We start from the raw sequence: 20,723 nt of genomic DNA on the forward strand, positions 1-20,723 counted from the left end.
CTGATGCTATTCCTTATGCTCAATTGGATTCCTTGTCGACGACATTTTCGTTTCTTTTTTTCTCCTGGGTTAGGCCGTGCAAACGACTTAGAAGCTCGTATCACACTCAAACCCACTGCTCGGCCTAAGTTTTTTCGGGCTCGGCCCATTCCTGTGGCCCTTCGTGATCAGGTAAAATGGGAGCTGGATCGTCTCACTACTTCAGGGGTCTTGCTTCCTGTCACTTCCAGTGAGTGGTCCTCTCCTGTCGTCATTGTTGCTAAGCCAAATGGTGAGTTTTGTCTCTGTGGCGATTTCAAAGCCACTCTAAATGCTCAATGCCTCATCGACACTTACCCTATGCCCCGATCTGAAGAATTGTTCAGTAAACTTGCTGGAGGCCAGTATTTTTCTAAACTTGATCTGTCAGAAGCTTATCATCAACTTCCTCTCGACGCTGCTTCCCGGCAGTTTCTGGTCCTTAACACGCCTTTCGGCCTCTATCAACACCAATGCTTGCAATTCGGGGTTGCTAGAACCCCTGCTCTTTTTCAGCGATTCTTGGAACAATTATTGCTCCCTGTCCCTGGGTGTATCAATTACATGGACGACATTCTTGTCACTGGCTCCACCACTGAAGAACATCTTCAAAATCTCCGCAGACTTTTTCATGTCTTACAGACTGCCGGTCTTATGTGTAATCTTCAGAAATCACAATTTTTTCAGGCATCTATCACGTACTTGGGGTTTCAACTCTCTCGGGATGGTATTCATAAGTTTGGTGTTTTTCTCTATGGCTCCAAATTTCATCTTGTTACAGATCACAAACCTCTTGTTTCCTTGTTTCATCCATCAACGTCACTTCCCGACAAGGCTGCACACCACCTCCAGTGTTGGGCTCTGTACTTGTCTCGTTTCAATTATGAGATTCATTTCCAGCCAACGGCTCAACATGCAAATGCTGATGCTCTGTCTCGCCTTCCCATGGGTCCTGATCTGGCATTCGAACTTTTGTGTTTCCACCTGGATGTTGCCGAGCAGCGGGTTGTGGACAGGTTCCCCATCACCGGGGACTGGCTGGCGGCTGCTACGGGTTCTGACCCTACCCTCTCCCGGGTTTTACGCTGTATTCAGAAGGGTTGGCGAAGGGTTGGCGATCTGCCCGTCCGCTAAGACTTCTGATCCATTGCAGAACTACTACGCTTTGTGCTACTGCCTCACGGCTAGGGATGGTGTTATCCTCCTTTCCACTGACAATGCTTCACCGCGTGTTGTGGTACCTGCGTCTTTGCGTGCTTCGGTCTTGCACCTCCTTCACCAACGGCACTGGGGTGTGTCTCGCACAAAATCTCTGGCGCGCCGTCATGTGTACTGGCCTGGCATCGACTCTGAAATAGCACACATGGTCGCTGCATGCAGCCCTTGTGCGTCACAGGCCGCCGCCCCGAAGTCATCTTTGTCACCGTGGCCTTCGGCTGAGAAGCCCTGGAAGCGCATTCATGCTCACTTTGTGGGACCCTTTTTAAATGCTTATTGGCTCCTCATAATTGACGCCTACTCTAACTTTCCTTTCATTTTCCGTTGCATGTCGCCTACCACCGCGGCAACCACAAGTGCTCTCGCCCGCATTTTTTCTTTGGAAGGCCTCCCCTCTACTCTTGTTACTGATAATGGTCCGCAATTTGCCTCTTCCGAATTTGCAGTTTTTGTGCTCGTCACGGCGTTATGCATGTCACGGCCCCGCCGTTCCATCCACAATCAAATGGTGAGGCTGAACGACTGGTCCGCACATTTAAGGCTCAGATGCGGAAACTTCTGACTTCTTCTGCTGCTGCTGATGCACTTCTCCAGTTTCTGGCGTCTTACCGTTTCACCCCCATGGGCAACCACAGCCTGGCTGAGCTCTTATGTGGCCAACAGCCCCACACGCTACTTCATCTTCTGCGGCCTTCCACCTCACGGCCGCGGGTGCCTTCACTTGAACGGTTCACCGCCGACGACCTCGTCTGGGTACGGGGATATGACAGGCGGCCAAAATGGAGTCCGGGTCGCATCTTAAGACACCGTGGCCGACGCCTGTATGAAATCCAGACGGACACGGGTGTTGCATTGCGTCATTCGGACCAGCTTCGGCCTCGTGTGCCGGCAATGCCTGTTCCGAATGCCGCTACACCACCTTCGGCTCTACCTGACACTCGGGATCTTGGCATCTCTCAATACTCACAATGCAGCCCTCTCACCGTCATCGCGGTGCCAGTTCAAGAACGGACGCCACCAGGAGACGTGCCCATGCAGGAACCGGATGACCATCCTTTGTCGGAGCCAATCTACTCGCCACCTCCTCCTACAGACGCCGACACATCGCCCATGTCTCCTGTTACATCAACTGGACTTGCTGCAAGGGGCAGATTGGTGCACGGGGCCCCAGCAGATTCGACCCCTACGTCTCCTGTCATCTCGACTCGGTCTCATCGGAGACACTTCTGTCTGTACGGAAAGCCTCCTCCTCGAGACTTTACGGCAGTCAAACAATGCCTATGGACATTACCCATCTCCAGGCCACCTACATCAAGACCAGTGCAACAATTTCAAAGGGGGGAAAAGTGTTGTGACTCACTGATCATTCAAAGTGCTGCCGCGCAATTACGCGTGTCCTCTACATGCGGCGCTGTCTGCCAGCCATGCAGCAGCTGCGCCACCTAAGCGGCCAGCCAGGCAGCAGCCACTAGACTTGGACTCAGTGCTCATTCGAATGTTACCATGTTCATATGTATTGCTTGTCAACTTGCTCTGTGACTTAAATGTGTTGTGTCGTTTTGAAATATGTGTGTTCAACTTGACGTTATAACAGAACTGGCCATGTTTTAGCCAAAAGTATGAGGGGCAGTCAAAGGAAAAAGACACAGCTTGGGGGGGGGGGGGGGGGAGGGAAAGAGTAAACTGTTTGTTATTTCAAAAGTAATTGCCATAACTGTTATTACATTTATCCCACCATGGGATAAGATAGTAAATACCTTCATGGAAAAATCTTTGCTGTTGCCTACAGAACCAGGATTGTACCCAGGCATCCACCTCTTCATCTGAAGCAAATCGATGGCTATGAATGTCTTTTTTCAGGGCTCCAGAAATATGGAAGTCATATGGAGGGGGGGGGGGGGGGGGGGGGGAGATCACAAGACTGTATGGAGGATGCATAACGACTTTCCACTGAGACTTCTACAGTGTACTCAAAACAACCTCGGCAACATGTGGTTGGGCCCATTCCTTGCCAAAATTGTTTCGAGTATGCTGCAGAAGTTTTACTGGGAAACCCTTACACATTGTCTATACAGTCCCAATCTCCCTTCATGAGATTTTCATATTTTTGGAGCCCTGAAGAAAGACATTCATGACTGTCAATTTTCTTCAAATGAAGAGGTGCATGCCCAGCAACAATTCTGGTTCCGTAGGCAACCGCAAAAGTTTTCCCATTAAAGTATTGACTGTCTTGTCTCACGGTGTGTGATAAATGTATTCATAGTTATGGCAATTACTTTTGAAATAATAAACAGTTTATTCCCTTTTTCCCATCTATTTTATTTACATTTGACAGTCCCTTATAATATAGTAATAACTGTGCATAATACACTTACAGAAAAAAAACTGCACTACCAAGAAAGAGCCATATGACAAATGGAAGATGGTAGGTGTGTTTCTAAATCTGAAAGATGATGTCTATTCAGATTTTGTGGCAGTCACATAAGGTTGGTGCTAGTAGTGCCACCATAAGGATGCAAATCAGGTTTGCCTGTTGTAACAGTCGTGAACATTAGTTTCCTTTGAGATTGGACTTGGTGAGCTGATGTTAGTCAGGAATGCCATTATGGCATAAAGGCGCCACCTAAACCTCACTAAGTTTGAACAGTCATGTGATAGGCCTATAAGAAGCTGTATGTTCCTTCTGTGATACTGCACAAAGACTTAGGAGGAATGTAGCCACTGGAGATGATCACTGGCAGCATTGGTCACGAGGATGTACAGTCGCAAGAAGAATGGGCTCCAGATGGCCACTTGGCAATACTGAGAGGGAAGACCATCGTGTTCGACATATGGCGGTGGTGCATTATACTGCATCTGCAGCAGCAATTTGAGCAACTGTGGGCACAACAGTTGACATACTGAACTATTACAAATCAGTTACTGTGATCTCAGAATGTTAACCACTTAAATATGTTACCTACACAAATGTAGTCCCAAAATTTCACTACTATAATTATTTTTTTGTGCCATGATTTTCTTCCATCAGTGTGTGTGTGTTTCTGATAGGAGAAATAATAATAATAATAATAATAATAATAATAATAAGAGCAGAACCTGGAAAAACAGTGAAAAATTAAGTTTCAGTATAAATAAAAATGTGTTGGATAAACACATTCATGAACACTTTTATGAACTGATTTTCATATGTGTTGTTCTCTGCACACATTCTGTTGACCCGTCTGGCTTAACTGCTTAGTAAACTCATTATAAATGCTGCATGATACAATACATTGGACAACTATTGCACAATATAAGAATCTGTGCACACTCAGTCCGCTCTGAAGTCTGCTACTTACTGGTTTATTGGGCTTTCAATGGAGACATTGAGACACTCTGGCACAGAAGGTATTACAATAAGTTTCCTTGTCACACTCAGCGACATCTTCAATACAGAGAAGTGAAATTTTTATTTTGACAGGGTTGGTGGGGGTGAGGGATGTAAATGCTATCATTTAAGTGCCACAATCTTTTTAAAAACTAAAAGACAATGGAAGAATGTTGCACCTGCTGATTTTTGTCAGTTGTGAGTTTCCAAATTTTGTGGAGTCTCGCATCTTCTTTCTAATACTTTTAATATAATTCCAATAATAGCCAGTGCATAAGAATTCACTAGAGAATGAAACACAGCCTGTCTATTTCTGACTGCATATTGATACCGCACATTACTTTCACACACATGGCAATTCTGCATAACGCATCATCACAACATGCTGGACCTTTGTAGTGCTGCAGAAAAGTGATTTTGTGTGTGTGTGTGTGTGTGTGTGTGTGTGTGTGTGTGTGTTTGTGTGTTTAATGTAACACAAGGTGTGATTCCTCTTAGCACCCATTTTTATATTGAAATAAGAACTGCAATATTGGAAAAGGCAATAAGGGCAAATAAGGCAGTGCGCTGTGCACTGTCCTTATCAAAGAATGATGACATACTTTTTCACTGTTAAATATTTGATGAGCAGTACTAAGACATAGCTTTTCATTACTCACACTGTTAAAAGCATCTACAACTACATCCATACTCTGCATGCCACCTGACAGTGTGTGGTGGAGGGTACTTTGAGTACCTCTATTGGTTCTCCCTTCTATTCCAGTCTCGTATTGTTCGTGGAAAGAAAGACTGTCAGTATGTCTCTGTGTGGACACTAATTGCTCTGATTTTATCCTCATGGTCTCTTCGCGAGATATACATAGGAGGGAGCAATATACTGCTGGACTCTTCGGTGAAGGTATGTTCTCGAAACTTTAACAAAAGCCCGTACCGAGCTACTGGGCGTCTCTCCTGCAGAGTCTTCCACTGGAGTTTATCTATCATCTCCGTAACGCTTTCGCGATTACTAAATGATCCTGTAACGAAGTGCGCTGCTCTCCATTGGATCTTCTCTATCTCTCCTGTCAACCTTATCTGGTATGGATCCCACACTGCTGAGCAATATTCAAGCTGTGGGCGAACAAATGTACTGTAACCTACTTCCTTTGTTTTCGGATTGCATTTCCTTAGGATTCATCCAATGGATATCAGTCTGGCATCTGCTTTACCGACGATCAACTTTATATTATCATTCCATTTTAAATCCCTCCTAATGCGTACTCCCAGACAATTTATGGAATTAACTGCTTCGGTCCTACGACACTCCCCTGTGGCACACCTGAAATCACTCTTACTTCGGAAGACTTCTCTCCATTGAGAATGACATGCTGTGTTCACACAACAACTTCAGTTTCAGTTGCCCTGTAAGGAATACTCTACACCCATCACCACTACAACTCTTCTTTAAGCTGCAGTCACATCTGTACTCCTTGTGCCTAGACATCACATGCCTGTGCTTGCCCCACAAGCAAGTAGAGACAAGCATGCAGTGCATGCTTCTTTCTTAACAAGTGTGCACGAGTTATTCCATTCACACACAGACAGCAGCATTCAGACTACACCGGTGATCAAGCTTCAGTTGTAGGTTAAAGATGTCTGTAAGAATGGCTGGTGAGCAGCAGGTTTCTTTTGTCAGAGTCAGCCAGGCATACTGGTGATGTGCACCAGTGAGGCTGCAGCATAAACATGCCCCCTACAGGCAGGATGAGGATCACCTAACATTACTTATAAGGCTAATTATACATATTTTATTTATCTTGAAAAACATGTAATGATAATGATGATTCTAAATATGAGAAAACTTTATAGTGAGGAAAAAAGTAACTTGTAAACTTTTTCATTACGAATGCATATTTTTGCTTAACTCGAAGAGCTTGCGAACTGGAGAATTACGAAGTTTGTGAAATGTCAGAACAGTCTGTTGCTTTGATAAATTCAGTTCTACAGATAAGCAAGATGCATTGACAGTTGAAATTTGTGGATCATAGTGGGGAGAGGTTTTTGCAGTATATGGATCTGCACCATAAAAGAAGTGGCTGGTTACTAATGAAGAAATATCATACATTAAATGTCAGGTTACTGATTCCATTTGCAAATAAAACAGTATATTATGGATGCATATTTATGCTACAGAATGGAGGTGGATGTGCTACTAAGGTTTCTAATTATTTCAGAAGTATATTCTCAAATGTAAATAAGGTGATGACCTTTTGTGAAAATTTGATGTGCTGAGTACAGCAGGGTAAGGGTCTCATCATTTATAGTGTCTACATCATCAGTTATTTTAAGCTTGTGTTTTAGACCTAGATAGTCCTGAGAATTGTAGCTTGTTTTTCATCACACCTTTTCCAAAATAAAACCTGGACCTACTGCTACCCAAAATATGGGGCCCCATTTCCTTTCTCTCGTCTCTCTCTACTACATCACACCAATGATTACTAAGGAAAATACAAAACACAGAGATGCCATACCGACGGTGATGAGGTTAGCTCCAACACTCGCAATTCTTGCTACTGTGGGCAATTACCCTAGTTCAAAGTGGAGCAGCAAATGGAGAGAACTGCAGACAGGTGCACTTGTCTTTCAGTCTGGGATGGGGAGACTCTTCTGCCTGCACAAGGTGGCCCATGTGCACAAACCAGAGCTGTGCATGCCTTTGTCTCAGTGCATGCACCACCTTGCCTCTTTGTGCAATGAGCACGTGCACCCACTGCACACAGAAAGTTACACAGGTGTAAACACACCTTTAAGAAGACAGGGTGGCACATGTTGGTAACAATGAGCAGCTGGAAGTAGTATATTGGTGAAGAGAGCCTACACTACAAATTATTTGTCTCCTCATTTGTACAAAACAAATCAAACAATAATCTCATTTAACTGCCACAATAACTTACAGTTCACAAATTATACAATGGTGAGTCCAGGATGAAACAATAATAATGTCATGAAAAGGACAGATTGCTAGTCACCTTATAGAGGAGACAATGAGTCACATACAGGCATGAAGAAAAGCTGCTATACATTTGAGCTTTAGGCCAAAAGTCTTCTTCCAAAATGGAAAAGACACACACACACACACACACACACACACACACACACACACACGTGCGCGCACACGATCACTGTCTCTGGCCACTATGGGTCTAACCACAGCAGCAGGAAACAGTGGTTGTGTGTGTTTTGAATTTGTGCTTGTGTGAATGTGTATGTTTTATATTTCAAACGAAGGTCTTTTGGACAAAAGCTAAGAAATACAGCAGCTTCTTGTTGTGCTTATCTGTGACTCAATGTCTCCTCTATATTGTGAGTAGCAATCTATCCTTTTCTTGATTTTGTTGTTAGTTCACAAATTATGATTTATACAGGGAGTATCATAATTAGTAGTGAAAAATTACACAATAATAAAAGCAAACACTTTCTATTAAGCGTGGGTCCACAAACGAGCTGTCTGAAAGATAACTGTGAATGAGTGGTTATAAGCTGCCACTGATGTCAGTATGAAACATTGTCCCAGTTCATACAAATGCATTTCAAATATAAACTTTTCATTTAAGTCCCGAGATAATTGGGCTCGTATTTTGCCTGTGCCCTACCTTAACAATAAATACCATACTATTTCAGTAAGTTAAGTGTTACAATGTACTGTACACTCATACCAGTTTAATGATGTGTTCCCATCCTGTCAGTGCGTTTGGAGGCAATAATCCACTTGTCTGTACTATTTTGAATTACGAATTATTTCAAACTCCCCTGGATCATCTCATAAAACTTGAAAAACCAGTACACAGTACAGTTCACTGCTCCGGTTCTTCAAACATTAACAGGAGTCCCGGATACTCCTTCTGAGATGACACCTAACAGAAAAATCTAGAGTATTAAGGCCAGGTGATCTTGGAGGCCAACTTACAGGCCCTGATCGACTTAACTAACTTTGAGTGTTAGATGTCATCTTACATCATTAGCAAAATGTATTGGCATCCCAGTTAGATGGGAACTTACTCAAATAGTTTAAATTTTAGAAACAAGTGTTCTAAGTATGGCAAAATATCACACCGAGTTCAGTGGTGGTTGTACCCAAACATTTGCTGTTATCTTTGCAAATGGTTCATTTGCAGAGCCATGTTTACTAGAATGTTTCTGTTTCTATTATCGTATAACCAGTTGCCACTGTTAATGATGATACGCTATATTTTCCTTGCTTGTGTAGTGTTTGTATCAGTGTATTTCTGCAATAAATCTAATCAAACAAAGTATGAAATAAAACTGAAATCACAAAAAAAATATGTTTTACTCATAATTCATCTATTTTCTTGATTTTATATTTATCACATATATGTTGAATAAAATTCCTCATTACCTTTTTTAAGTCAACAATGTCCACTCCATCAGCATATAGAATAAGTAGCTTCAAATTCCCTTTTCCTGGTGCAAATCGCATCTTCTTAATTCCACCACGTCCTGTATGAATATTTTTGGATGTTCGTGCTTTCAGATCCCAAATGTTTAGCATACCTTCCATGTCCCCTTGTACTATTTGTTCATTCTTGAATGCAATGCAAGTTACTGCTCCAACACCTGCCTGCATTTATTTTAAACAATTATTGCATGAACTCTCTTTAATTCACATTTAACACTAAGAACAATTTTTACTCTTAATGTAAATTCCTATGCATAACAACAAAATGTAACAAAAAGATATGTAACGTTGTAGTGGTGCAGATATCATTGTTCTAGCAACTCACTCAAGGAATAATTAAAGGCCAAGATTTAGATGCTCAATATGAAAATAGAAAGAAGACTAACATTTTCTTAAAAATGGAATAATTAATCAATTACTTTAGAAATGCAAAGAGTATATAACACAACAAGACAAGAAACCTGCCTTCAGTTTCTGTAAATTGCATCCAAGACATACAAAGACAAAAACAGATGGAGTTAGCTTTGAACCATACGTAAACACATCTATTTGATCTTGTCACGCACGACCGCTTCTCATGCACACACATTACCATAACAGAATTTCAGCTGGCAATCAAGCAAAGTTTTAACACTATTGCAGGGACTGAAATATTTGTCATTCCAATGCTCACACATTTTCCATCAGAAGCATCAAGCCTACTTCATAACCCAAAGTAACTTGGTTTATGGAATCTCTTCTACAATGTGGATTTCACAAATAATTGTGTCCACACTGGAATAGAGAAAGATTCCAGTCACACCCCATCTTACAAGTCTAGTTCCTTAAGTTAATCCCCATTAGAGAACCTCTGGATTGTTTTAAAAAGAGAGAGAGAGAGAGAGAGAGAGAGAGACAGACAGAAATTTTGGCTGGAATATACCAACTAACTGCATCAGTTTCAAAACAGCTTCAGAAAAGAAATGGGTCTTTTGATTAGCAAGAAACATTGACAACTGACATCTCAGATAGGTTTATCCACAAAGGCCCATACTTGGCAGGGGTTTACATCTTGCAAATATGTTCTCCTGTATCTGCCACTGGTGTCAATTTAGCAATCACTAAATTTGACAAAATACTGCTGAGTTAGAATCTGTATTGCAGCAATGTCTTCAACACAGAAAAATGCTATGTACATGCAAGCAACGCAATAGCATCTCCAAACTGAGCATCAGTGCCTGGTAGACTAGTTTATGTAGCAGTAAATCTAAACTCTGGATATCCCAACTGCACACAATAGCAGACCTACACGAGTTTCTTTGTACAAACTATATTAAAACACAAATTGTGCTGCTGAACAGCAACATCTAGTTAATAAGAATGCTTCCTTACTGATCAATGCTCATGACACAATAAAACTTCACAATTTCTTTTCCCCAGACACTTGTTTCCTGAAATATCCACATGCTTTCCGGACATGAAATATCAAACAGAAATTACATTTTCATTACAAATCTGTAAATTTTGTAGTCAGATGCAAAATAACTGATCAACCTTTTGTTCTGATCTCAAAGCAAAATGGTCATACTCTCTCCCTCAGAACATGCCAGTCAGACATGACTAGTTTGTTAGGCCACAAGGACAGAACACGATCCTGATTTTAGTCTACTATTGATTTAATCACAAAACACACACACACACACACACACAAAATAAAAACACAATGAAGTTTTGGAACCAGCAGGGGACACACATCATGATATTCCAAAGCATTGACATGTTTTGAAGATAGTTTGCTTCAAATTATGAAACACTTGTTAAGATGACATTGGTATTTTGATGTCCATATTAAGGAGGGGATTATTTCTTGGACATTAAGCAGGTGTAACAAAACAGCAGTAGATATGACACAGTTGCTCTGCAAATTACTTACCATTCAAAACCTCTCAAACCTATATCAAAACAACGTAATAACTTACATAACTGTATGTATACTGGTAGTGGCATGCCTCTTTAACCTGCCAGAACTGTTTTCCTGTTGTCAATACCTTTCTATTAATATTGTTGTAACACATTCTCAGTATCTGTATGGAAGGAAGATTAGAGTTTAACTTCCTGTAATGACGAAGTCTGAGAGATGGAGCACAAGCTCGGATAGGTGAAGGAAATTAACCATGCCCTTTCAAAGGAAGCATTCTGGCAGTTGCCTTAAGCAACTTAGGAAAATTGTGGAAAATTTACATCTGGATGACCAGTTGAGGATTTAAACTCTCGTCTCCCCAAATATAAGTCCAAATGGGCTAATACAATGGCAATAATCAATTTTTGATGATATAATGTGATGGTATGAATAAGAAAATCTACTTAGCAAGTGGTGGCAGGAGAAAAACACACACACACACACACACACACACACACACACACACACACACACACACACACAAATCGTCCCCAAAAGTCTGTCTTTCCTTCTCATCCCATCTGGCAAGTCTCTCCTGACCTGCAGTTCTGGGTGACTTTTCTGATCTGTATCCCTTTTCCCAAACCTCTCCAGTCCTTTTTCCTTCACCCCTCTTGTGTAACAAAAAAGAGTAGCAGATGTCTTGACTGCACAGCTTTTAAGTGTTACTGAGGAAAATATGCTGCAGTGGCTCTTCACTAAAGGCTACTGAACTATTGTAAAAACATTTGTGTGATCCTTTAGAATTGATCAGTACCCATCCACCTCCAATTCTTTACAGAAATGAACTGCCATCTGTAAAACACCTTCACATATCTGATTACTTTACAAACGAGTTAGTGTGTGAAATATTGGATGATAAGCACGTAAAATCTTTTAAGGTTAAAGAAGCAAAACCCTAATTATCAAACAATGGAAGATCCAGGATGGAATGTAACAATATTATCAAAAGGATAGTTGCTACTCACAATATAGCGGAGATGCTGAGTTGCAAACAGGCACAACAAAAAGACTGTCACAAAATAAGCTTTCAACCAACAACGTCTTTGTCAAAAATAGATGACACACACACACACAAGTGCAACTCACACACACCATGACCACAGTCTATGGCAGCTGAAGCCACACTATGAGCAGCAGCAGCAGATCATGATGGGAGAGGCAACTGAGTGGGGGTAAGGAACAGTCTGGGGTGAGGAGGGGTAGGTATAGCAGGGTATGGGTGGAGGATGATGAGTGCTGCCGGGGAATGTGCAGGAACCAGGTGGAGAGAGGGTATGGCAGCTTGGTGCAGTCAGGAGTTTAGATGGAGAGTGTGGGAGAGGCTGAGAGGGGATAGCAGAAAAGGCGACAAGTAGAAAGTGCGTGGGTGGAATAGAAGGCTATGTAGTGCTGGATGGGAACACGGAAGGGGCTGATGGGTGAGGACAATGACTAATGAAGGTTGAGGCCAGGAGAGTTATGGGAACGCAGGATACATTGCAGGGAGGGTTCCCACCTGTGCAGTTCAGAGAAGCTGGTGTTGGTGGGAAGGATCCATATGGCACAGGCTGTGAAGCAGTCATTGAAATAAAGACTGTGTTAGGCAGCGTGCTCAGCAACAGGGTGCTCCAATTGTTTCTTGGACACAGTTTGTTGGTGACCATTCATGCAGACAGAGAGCTTGTTGGTTATCATGACCACATACAATGCACCATGGTGGTTGCAGCTTAGCTTGTAGATCACGTGACTGGTTTCAAATGTAGCTTTGTCTTTGATGGGATAGGAGCTGTTTGTGACCGGACTGGAGTAGGTGGTGGTGGGAGGATGTATGGGACAGGTCTAAGCCTATTACACATCCTACGCCAACCTACTCATGGGCCAACTAGAGAAATCCTTCCTAAACACCCAGAATCCTAAACTCCTCACCTGGTTTCAATTCACTGATGACATTTTTGCGATCTGGATCAAGGGTGAGGACACCCTATCCACATTCCTCAACAGCTGCTCACCCATTCGCTTCATCTGCTCCTACTCAACCCAACGAGCCACCTTTCTAGATGTTTACGTCCACCTCAAAGATGACTACATTGCTACCTCTGTCCACATCAAACCTACTAATCACCAGCAATACCTCCACTTCGACAGCTGCCACCCGTTCCATACCAAGAAGTCCCTCCATATAGTCTAGCCACATGTGGTCGTTGCATCTACAGTGACAAGGGATCTCTCTCGAAATATACTGAGGGTCTCACTGAGGCCTTTACAGACCTTGTACAAAAACAAATCTCCCACACCTTATCTTTCAAGTCACCCACCACCTCTTAAAGTCTCACAGTCCGTCCACAGAGGAGTTTTCCCCTTTTAACTTAGTACCATCCAGGACTGGAGCAACTGAATTACAAATGGCTCTGAGCACTATGGGACTCAACTGCAGTGGTCATAAGTCGCAACTGAATTACATTCTCTGCCAGGGTTTCAACTACCTCTTGTCATGTCCTGAAATGAGAAATGTCCTGCCCACTTTCCTTCTCAACCCTTCCCACAATGATATTCCACCATCTGCCGAACCTACACAATGTACTCTTCTGTCCCTACACAACCACTGCTCCCAACCCCTTACCTCATATCCCTGTAATAGACCCAGATGCAAGACCTGTCCCATACATCCTCCCACCACCATCTACTCCAGTTCAGTCACAAACATCAACTATCCATCAAAGGCAGGACCACATGTGAAACCAGCCATGTGATCTACAAACTAAGCTGCAACCACCATGATGCATTCTATGTAGGCATGACAAGCAACAAGCTGTCTGTCCACATGAATGGCCACCAAGAAACTGTGGCCAAGAAATAACTGGACCACCCTGCTGCTGAGCATGCCAACCAACATGACATAGTTCATTTCAAAGACTGCTTCACAGCCTGTGCCAAATGGATCCTTCCCACCAACACCAGCATTTCTGAATTGTGGAGGTGAGAACTCTCCCTGCAATATACCCTACGTTCCCATAACCTTCCCGGTCTTCACCTTCATTAGTCATTGTCCTCACGCATCAGTCCCTTCCCTGTTCCCATTACAGCCCTCTATTCCACCTACGCACTTTTTACTTCTCTCCTTTTCCAGTACCCCCTCCCCACCACCACCTCTGCCCCGCTCTCCGTCTAAGCTCCTGACTGCACCTAGTTGCCCTACCCTATCTCCACTTTGTCCCTGCATGCTCCCCAGCAGCACTCACTGTCCACCACTCCTACCCTGCCCCAGCCTCCTCCTTACCCCCACACAGTTGCCTCTCCTATCATGCACTACTACTGCTGCTGCTGCTGCTGCTGCTGCTGCTGCTGCTGCTCATAGTGTGGCTTCAGCTGCCACAGACTGTGGGCATGTGTGTGTGAGTTGCATTTGCTCGAGTGTTTGTGTTCACATGCATGCTCTGATAGACAAAGTTGATTGATGTCCTCCAGTGGGATATCGTGCCAAGCTTCGTGCAGCTGGCACATTAGAGCTTCAAAATCCCATGCTCATTGGAGGACCCTCCCTGTAATGCTCCAAACATCCTCAGTTTGGGACACATCTAGCAACCGTGATGGCCAAAATGGAGTTTGGTAAACATGAAGACAAGCCATAGAAACCCTCACAACCATTGTCATGTTGAAATGTAAGCTTATGCCACTAATAAGGGAGCAGAAGGGAAGGACAACAGCCAGGCATTTCCTTTACAATAGTTGAAAATTGCCACAAGTAATATCAATCAGATCAGAATAAGCATCCCATGTATTTCAACTAACCAGCACTTTACTTCCTTACCAGTGAAAATTTTACTATGTGAACAATTAAGTAGGTAATTTCTCTGCTGCTTACTCTACATAATCCTGAAAAACAGCATACATACTAAGATAAAATACAGCAGCCATTACAGTAACAGTTCTCTTGTTGCAGTGACAAATTAGCAGCAGTTAATCAATTTAAAATAATCAATGCTTAGAGCATGTACAAGTACCTCAGGAGGTATTTTAATCCCATCTCTGACACCATTGCCTTCCACAGAAAAATGGTACAGCTGGCTGTCAGAATCACTGAAGACAAAATGTTCTCTTGCTACCAGTTGTTTGTCAGAAGTTTCGCCACGATCTATAAAATGTTATAACCAGGTTGTGATCTGTTCTTTTTGGAAATATTTCTTTTCTGAAATGGTGATTCACATAAATGACTATCAGGTGCAACAAAATATATGCTGTAATTTATTACCTGGACCACTTGCTAAATTTGTAGGTTCAGTTTGCTCTTTTTCTTCTATATGTGCTAATTTCTTTTTTAATGACTTCAGGTTGTGAACAGGTGACCACTCCTGAAAAACAAGTCATACACTTATTTAGTAATAGCTGCTCAGCGATTGTAGCTCACTATGGGAAGTAAGTATGTCAACTTTTATGTGCCTTTATTTAAAATGTTAATCTACTTGCATCAACAGGAAATTTATGATGGACAACGCCACAACACCACTAATTAGACAAGCATCAAAATGTAATTTGCAGAAAATATAAACTTAAAAAGAAACAGCTACACAGAAAAAGGAATTGCTCAGCAGAAGTCCTTGTGTAATACTGCATGACAAAACCAACTATACTCACCAAAGCAGTTACAGTTGGAAATTTCTTTGGCATTGTGCGAAGCATGCATAGATTTCTTAAGTCCCACAGTTCAAATGGACCATCTTTCAGAATCACGATGAAGTACTGCCTGATTAAACCCAGACATAAAACATAGTGTAAACATAAAATGGCAAATGATAAAATAGTAGTATTGTATTAATGCAAACTTACTTTAGTGGAGATACTTTAACAATGTCTATTGGTGTTTCTGTACTTCCTTTATCATTCCTAAGTGAAATGGAGTTTCCTGTCAGTGTGTCTGTAAGGAGAAGCTCATTGCGTACAGTATTGGATGACCCACTTGGAGTGGTATATGCGTACGTCAAAAAGCTTGTTAAGTTTGTCCATTCTATACCCCTGAAAAATAAATAAATACATAAATAATGGAATATGAGCTACAGTAAAAATTAGGTTTTGCAGGTTTAAGCTAAAGACATAAAGGAACAATGCACATACATGTGTAAATTACATAATGACAGATATTCAAAATATACTTGGACCATTGATCAAGAAAACATTTATTACCTCTATTTGAAAGTATACCTCTAATACAGATGTTTTATTAAACTCTCTGAGAAGAAACAATGTTCTATTGTCCATTTTAGTGCAACAAATAATATTTTCTGTAATTGCATAAATAAAAAAATCTACTCACCAAGCAGCAGCAGGTGAACATACATATAAATATATTGAAATCTGCAAGCATTCGGAGACAGTGTGCCCATCTTCTGGCAGGAAGGTTGAAGGGGAAGAAAGAAGGGTGAAGGAATAGGACTGATGAGGTGAAGGACATGGGGAGTGCTTGGGAAGTCACCCAGAACCCTGAGTCATGGGAGACTTACCAGACAGGATGAGACGAAAAGACTGATAGTCGAGGACTGCACCCAATGAGATTTGAAAATCTGAGAGTATAAAGACTGTGGAAGATAGGATAATACCCAAGACAGAGATCACCAACAAAACATTGCGTTTACCTTGAATATGAAGGCTGTACGGGAGGGAATATTTGACATGGAAAGGATGGAAACAACCAAAATGTAAGTACAGTTATTTGTTAGTAGGTTTAATGAAAATAGAAGTGTGTAGCTGAACCTCAGTGAGGATGAGGTCAATGTCAAGGAAAGTGGTGTGGGATATGGGATAGGACCATATGAAATTTAATTGGGAGAATGTATTTAGAGATTCCAAGAATTTTAACAGGTCAGCTTCACCATGAGTCCATATGGCAAAGATGCCATTAATATATCTAAATTAAACGAGGGTCTGAAGGCTTATGGATCACAGTAAAGCCACCTCCAAGTGACCCATGAAAAGGGTTGCATAGAAAGAAACCATCCTGGATCCCATGGCTTTGCCCTTGATCTGTTTTTATGTCTGACCCTCAAAGGTAAAGTAGTAGTTGGTGGTTAGTATAAAGTTGATAAAAGTGAGCAGAAGGACAACATAGGTTTGGAATCAGGTGGGTGCTGTTTGAGAAAATTTTCAGTAGCAGACAGACTAAGTATATGGTGGATGTTGGTATAGAGGGAGGTGGCATCAATTGTGACAAGCGAAGTGTATGATGGGGGTGGGACATGCACAGATTTCAGTCAAACTACGAAATTGTTGGTGTTTTTCATACTGGAGGGAAGTCTTTGGACTGTAGGGTGCACATGTTGATCAACTAAGGAAGATATAAGTTAAATGGGTGCTTTGAAACCAGCAGAGGATGTATACTGGCAACACACAATATGCAATTGCAGAATATGCTTTACAACATGACAGCCATGATCTTGGTGCCCATTTCACCACAAACTGTCTCCATACCCTCCACCCAACAGTTTCTACCCCCTCTGCCCTATCATCTCTTTCCCATTCTAGTCTCCAAGCTCTGTTTGCCACCCACTGCCAACACACCCACACATCTTTCCCTTCTTCTCTCCTTTTTCGCTCCTTTTTTCCTCACCTCCCTGGCCCACAACCTCCAGATGCTACACCTGGTGTCATTCTAGTCCCTGCACACTCCGCCAGACAGTGTTCATCTCGGCCCCCCCTCTTCCCCCCAGTAGTGTCCCCTGAGAAAACAACATGGGTGCCGGCAATGGGGAAGCCGGCGCCCGAGGGGTTGGAGGGTGGGTGCCAAAACGTGGATGTAGCTGATTTTGGTGACGACGTACCTCCCGGTCCCCTGCCTGCTAGGTATAGAGCCGGCGGCCATTGCAGCGCAGGACCACTGCCGGTATCCAACGTGGATTGCGACCAAACCCACGTGCCCAGACCAACATACCCGGTGGAAAGCCGGGTACCCCGTTTGGCGAAGACTGGCGAGGACCAGGCCTGAGGAGGTGCAGCAGAGTCCTAGGTTGGCGCCCATGGAGGAGCTCTGTGGGGCGGCGTTCTCCCACCGGTGTGGTCCGGTATGCCATCAGGAAAAACGTCAACGCCTCCTCTGCAGGAAATTCGTGCACATACTTTTTCATCTGCGTCTTAAATGTGCGCACCATGCACTTGGCTTCCCCATTTGATTGTGGATGAAAGGGGGGAGAGCAAACGTGCCGAATACCGAAGCGCCTACAAAAATCCTGGAAGGTCTGCAAAATAAACTGAGGTCCATTGTCCGATACCAGGGTGACTGGCAGACCTTCCACAGAAAAGATTTTTGCTAGTGCCTGGATTGCGACTTCTGAAGTGGTTGAGGAGCAGCAAACCACATATGGGAATTGGGAATAAGCATCAATGACAATCAGCCAAAAGCCATTGAGAAAGGGGCCCGCAAAATCTATGTGAACACGTTCCCATGCCTGGGTTGCAGGTGGCCATGAAGAGAACGCTGACCTGGTAGACACCTGTTGGCTCGCACACTGGGAACAGGTGGCTACGAAGTGCTCAATTTCTGTCAATACCGGGCCAGTACACATGTCTGCGAGCCAAGGTTTTAGTACGGGAAACACACCAGTGCCCCTCATGTAATAACGTGAGGACCTCCCTTCACAAACTTGCAGGAACCACCACGCAAGGAGCTGTATCATCGATAGCCAGGCGGAGAACTCCTTCCAAGACTGAGAGGCAATCTCGTAGAACAAAATAATTACGAAGAGGGTCCGAGGCCTGGCCTGGAGGTCGGGACGACCACCCCTGCTGAACGTGGTGAACGGTTTGCCAGAGAACCGGGTCAGCTGCTGTGTCCCTGGTGACTCTAGAACTAGTGATCGGGAAGCCATCAACTGCTTGGCGGGACACCACATCCAAATGAAAACACATAATCTCCTCCCGATTGAACTTAGGATCCGGGCCCACCGGAAGATGGGAAAGAGCCTCGGTGTGGGGATGCTGTTTGGTAGGGCAAAAATGAATGTCATAATGGTACTTAGAGAGGAACTAGGCCCAGCGCAGCAGTCTGTGGGCTGCCCTATCCGGAATCTGAGAGGCGCGGCCAAATAACGATATTAATGGCTTATGGTCAGTGATTAACTGAAACCTCGTGTCATACAAGAAAGGGTGAAACTTGGTAACAGCGTAGACAATGGCCAAAGCCTCTTTTTCCACCTGGGAGTAATGGGCCTGCGTGGGACTAAGAGTTTTAGACGCAAACGCCAGTGGCTGCTCGGAGCCATCCGCTTTGCGATGGGCCAGGACCGCCCCCACCCCATACTGTGAAGCATCTGTAGCCAGGACCAACGGCTTATTGGGGTCAAAAGTAGCCAAACAAGGCTCTGATGTGAGGAGGCCCTTCAAGGAGGTGAACGCTCGCTCGCATGCAGGTGACCAATCAAAAGGAACACCCTTGCGCAGAAGGCAGTACAGGGGGTGGGCAATGGTGGAAGCCCTGGGAATGAACCGGTGGTAATAGGCAATCTTGCCTAAAAAATCTTGTAACTCCTTCAGCAAAGCGGGCCGCGGAAGGTCAACGATACCTTGGACCAAACTTCCTAGCGGCTGGACGCTGTGCCGAGAGATGGTGTAGCCCACATACTCAATGGACGGTTGGAAGAAGTTCGACTTACGCAGGATGCAACACAGGCCCACGGACCTGAATTTGAGAAAAAGGGTTTGAAGTTTGTGCAAGTGTTCCTTTGTGCTGCGGCCTGTGACAATTATGTCGTCCAGGTAATTAATACAATGAGGGATTGTCGACGTGACGCACTCAAGATAACGCTGAAATATCGCCGGGGCACTGGATAATCCAAAGGCCAACCGCTGGTATTGGTAAAGGCCAAAGCCCCCGAAAGATCAATTTTTGAAAAATATTGGCCTCCCGCCATGGCAAAGAACAATTCATCAGAACGAGGCAAGGGATAGGTGTCCCCCACTAATTGGGAATTAATGGTGGCCTTGAAATCGTCACAAAGACGTAATTTTCCCAAGGGTTTCCTGTAAAATAACGAGGGGCGAAGCCCACTCACTAGAAGAAATGGGAAGAACGACCCCGAGGGTGGTCAGCTGGTCTATCTCTGCTTTTACCTGAGGGCGGAGAGCCAAGGGGAACTGCCTCGCACGTAGAAAACGCGGGCGAGCCGACGCCTTCAACGATAAGTGAGTTTCAAAGTCTGGAGCACGCCCCAGGACCTCCTCAAAGATATCCTTAAAGTCAGAGATCAAAGATTCCAATGATTGATAGGGAACATCTTCTGAGACCAACTGTTTGGTGTCTGTGATAGAAAAACCGAAAGCTTGAAAGGCATCCAATCCAAAAAGGTTAGTGGAACTCGCATCAATGACAACAATAAAAGTCAGAGGCCGAGTGACTGATTTGTAAGTAACATCCCATCCTCGTCGCCAATTGTGTTGTAACACGATTCACGTTTTCCGTCGCACTTCACATAGTGTAGACCGGGAACGACATGCTAGGCATGCCTGATGTCAACTGACTGGGCGCGGCCCGTGCTGCCTGAGTAGTTGTTGTTCAGCCAACATAGGGTGCGGCCGAATTATCGCGTGCCCTCTGGTGGACAGGACTTTACTTGCGGCAACTACTGTCTGTGACGCGCCATTCTGATGTGCGCCTCCCGCGATCTTTCTGGTGGCTACTGCACCATGATTCCAACATCTGAATAAAAAGCTTATAGAACTTAACAGTTTCCCTCTCTTACCATGTCGCTTGATGAAACTTT

The 20,723-nt window shown here is 43.7% G+C and overlaps 1 protein-coding gene across 1 annotated transcript in view; it reads right to left on the reverse strand.

Moving 5' to 3' along the window:
* Positions 1–20,723, reverse strand: part of LOC126252119 (WD repeat-containing protein 11-like) — a 226,656-nt gene that overhangs the window by 68,883 nt on the left and 137,050 nt on the right. The window contains exons 12-16 of the mRNA XM_049952988.1: positions 15,805–15,990; positions 15,613–15,721; positions 15,230–15,329; positions 14,982–15,112; positions 9,000–9,221 (exon numbers count right to left, since the gene is read on the reverse strand). Of these exons, the coding sequence (XP_049808945.1) occupies positions 9,000–9,221; positions 14,982–15,112; positions 15,230–15,329; positions 15,613–15,721; positions 15,805–15,990 (748 nt within the window). The remainder of the gene's footprint in view (positions 1–8,999; positions 9,222–14,981; positions 15,113–15,229; positions 15,330–15,612; positions 15,722–15,804; positions 15,991–20,723) is intronic.

This window comes from Schistocerca nitens, chromosome 1 (assembly GCF_023898315.1).
Source record: "Schistocerca nitens isolate TAMUIC-IGC-003100 chromosome 1, iqSchNite1.1, whole genome shotgun sequence".
Classification (NCBI taxonomy): Eukaryota; Metazoa; Arthropoda; class Insecta; order Orthoptera; family Acrididae; genus Schistocerca; species Schistocerca nitens.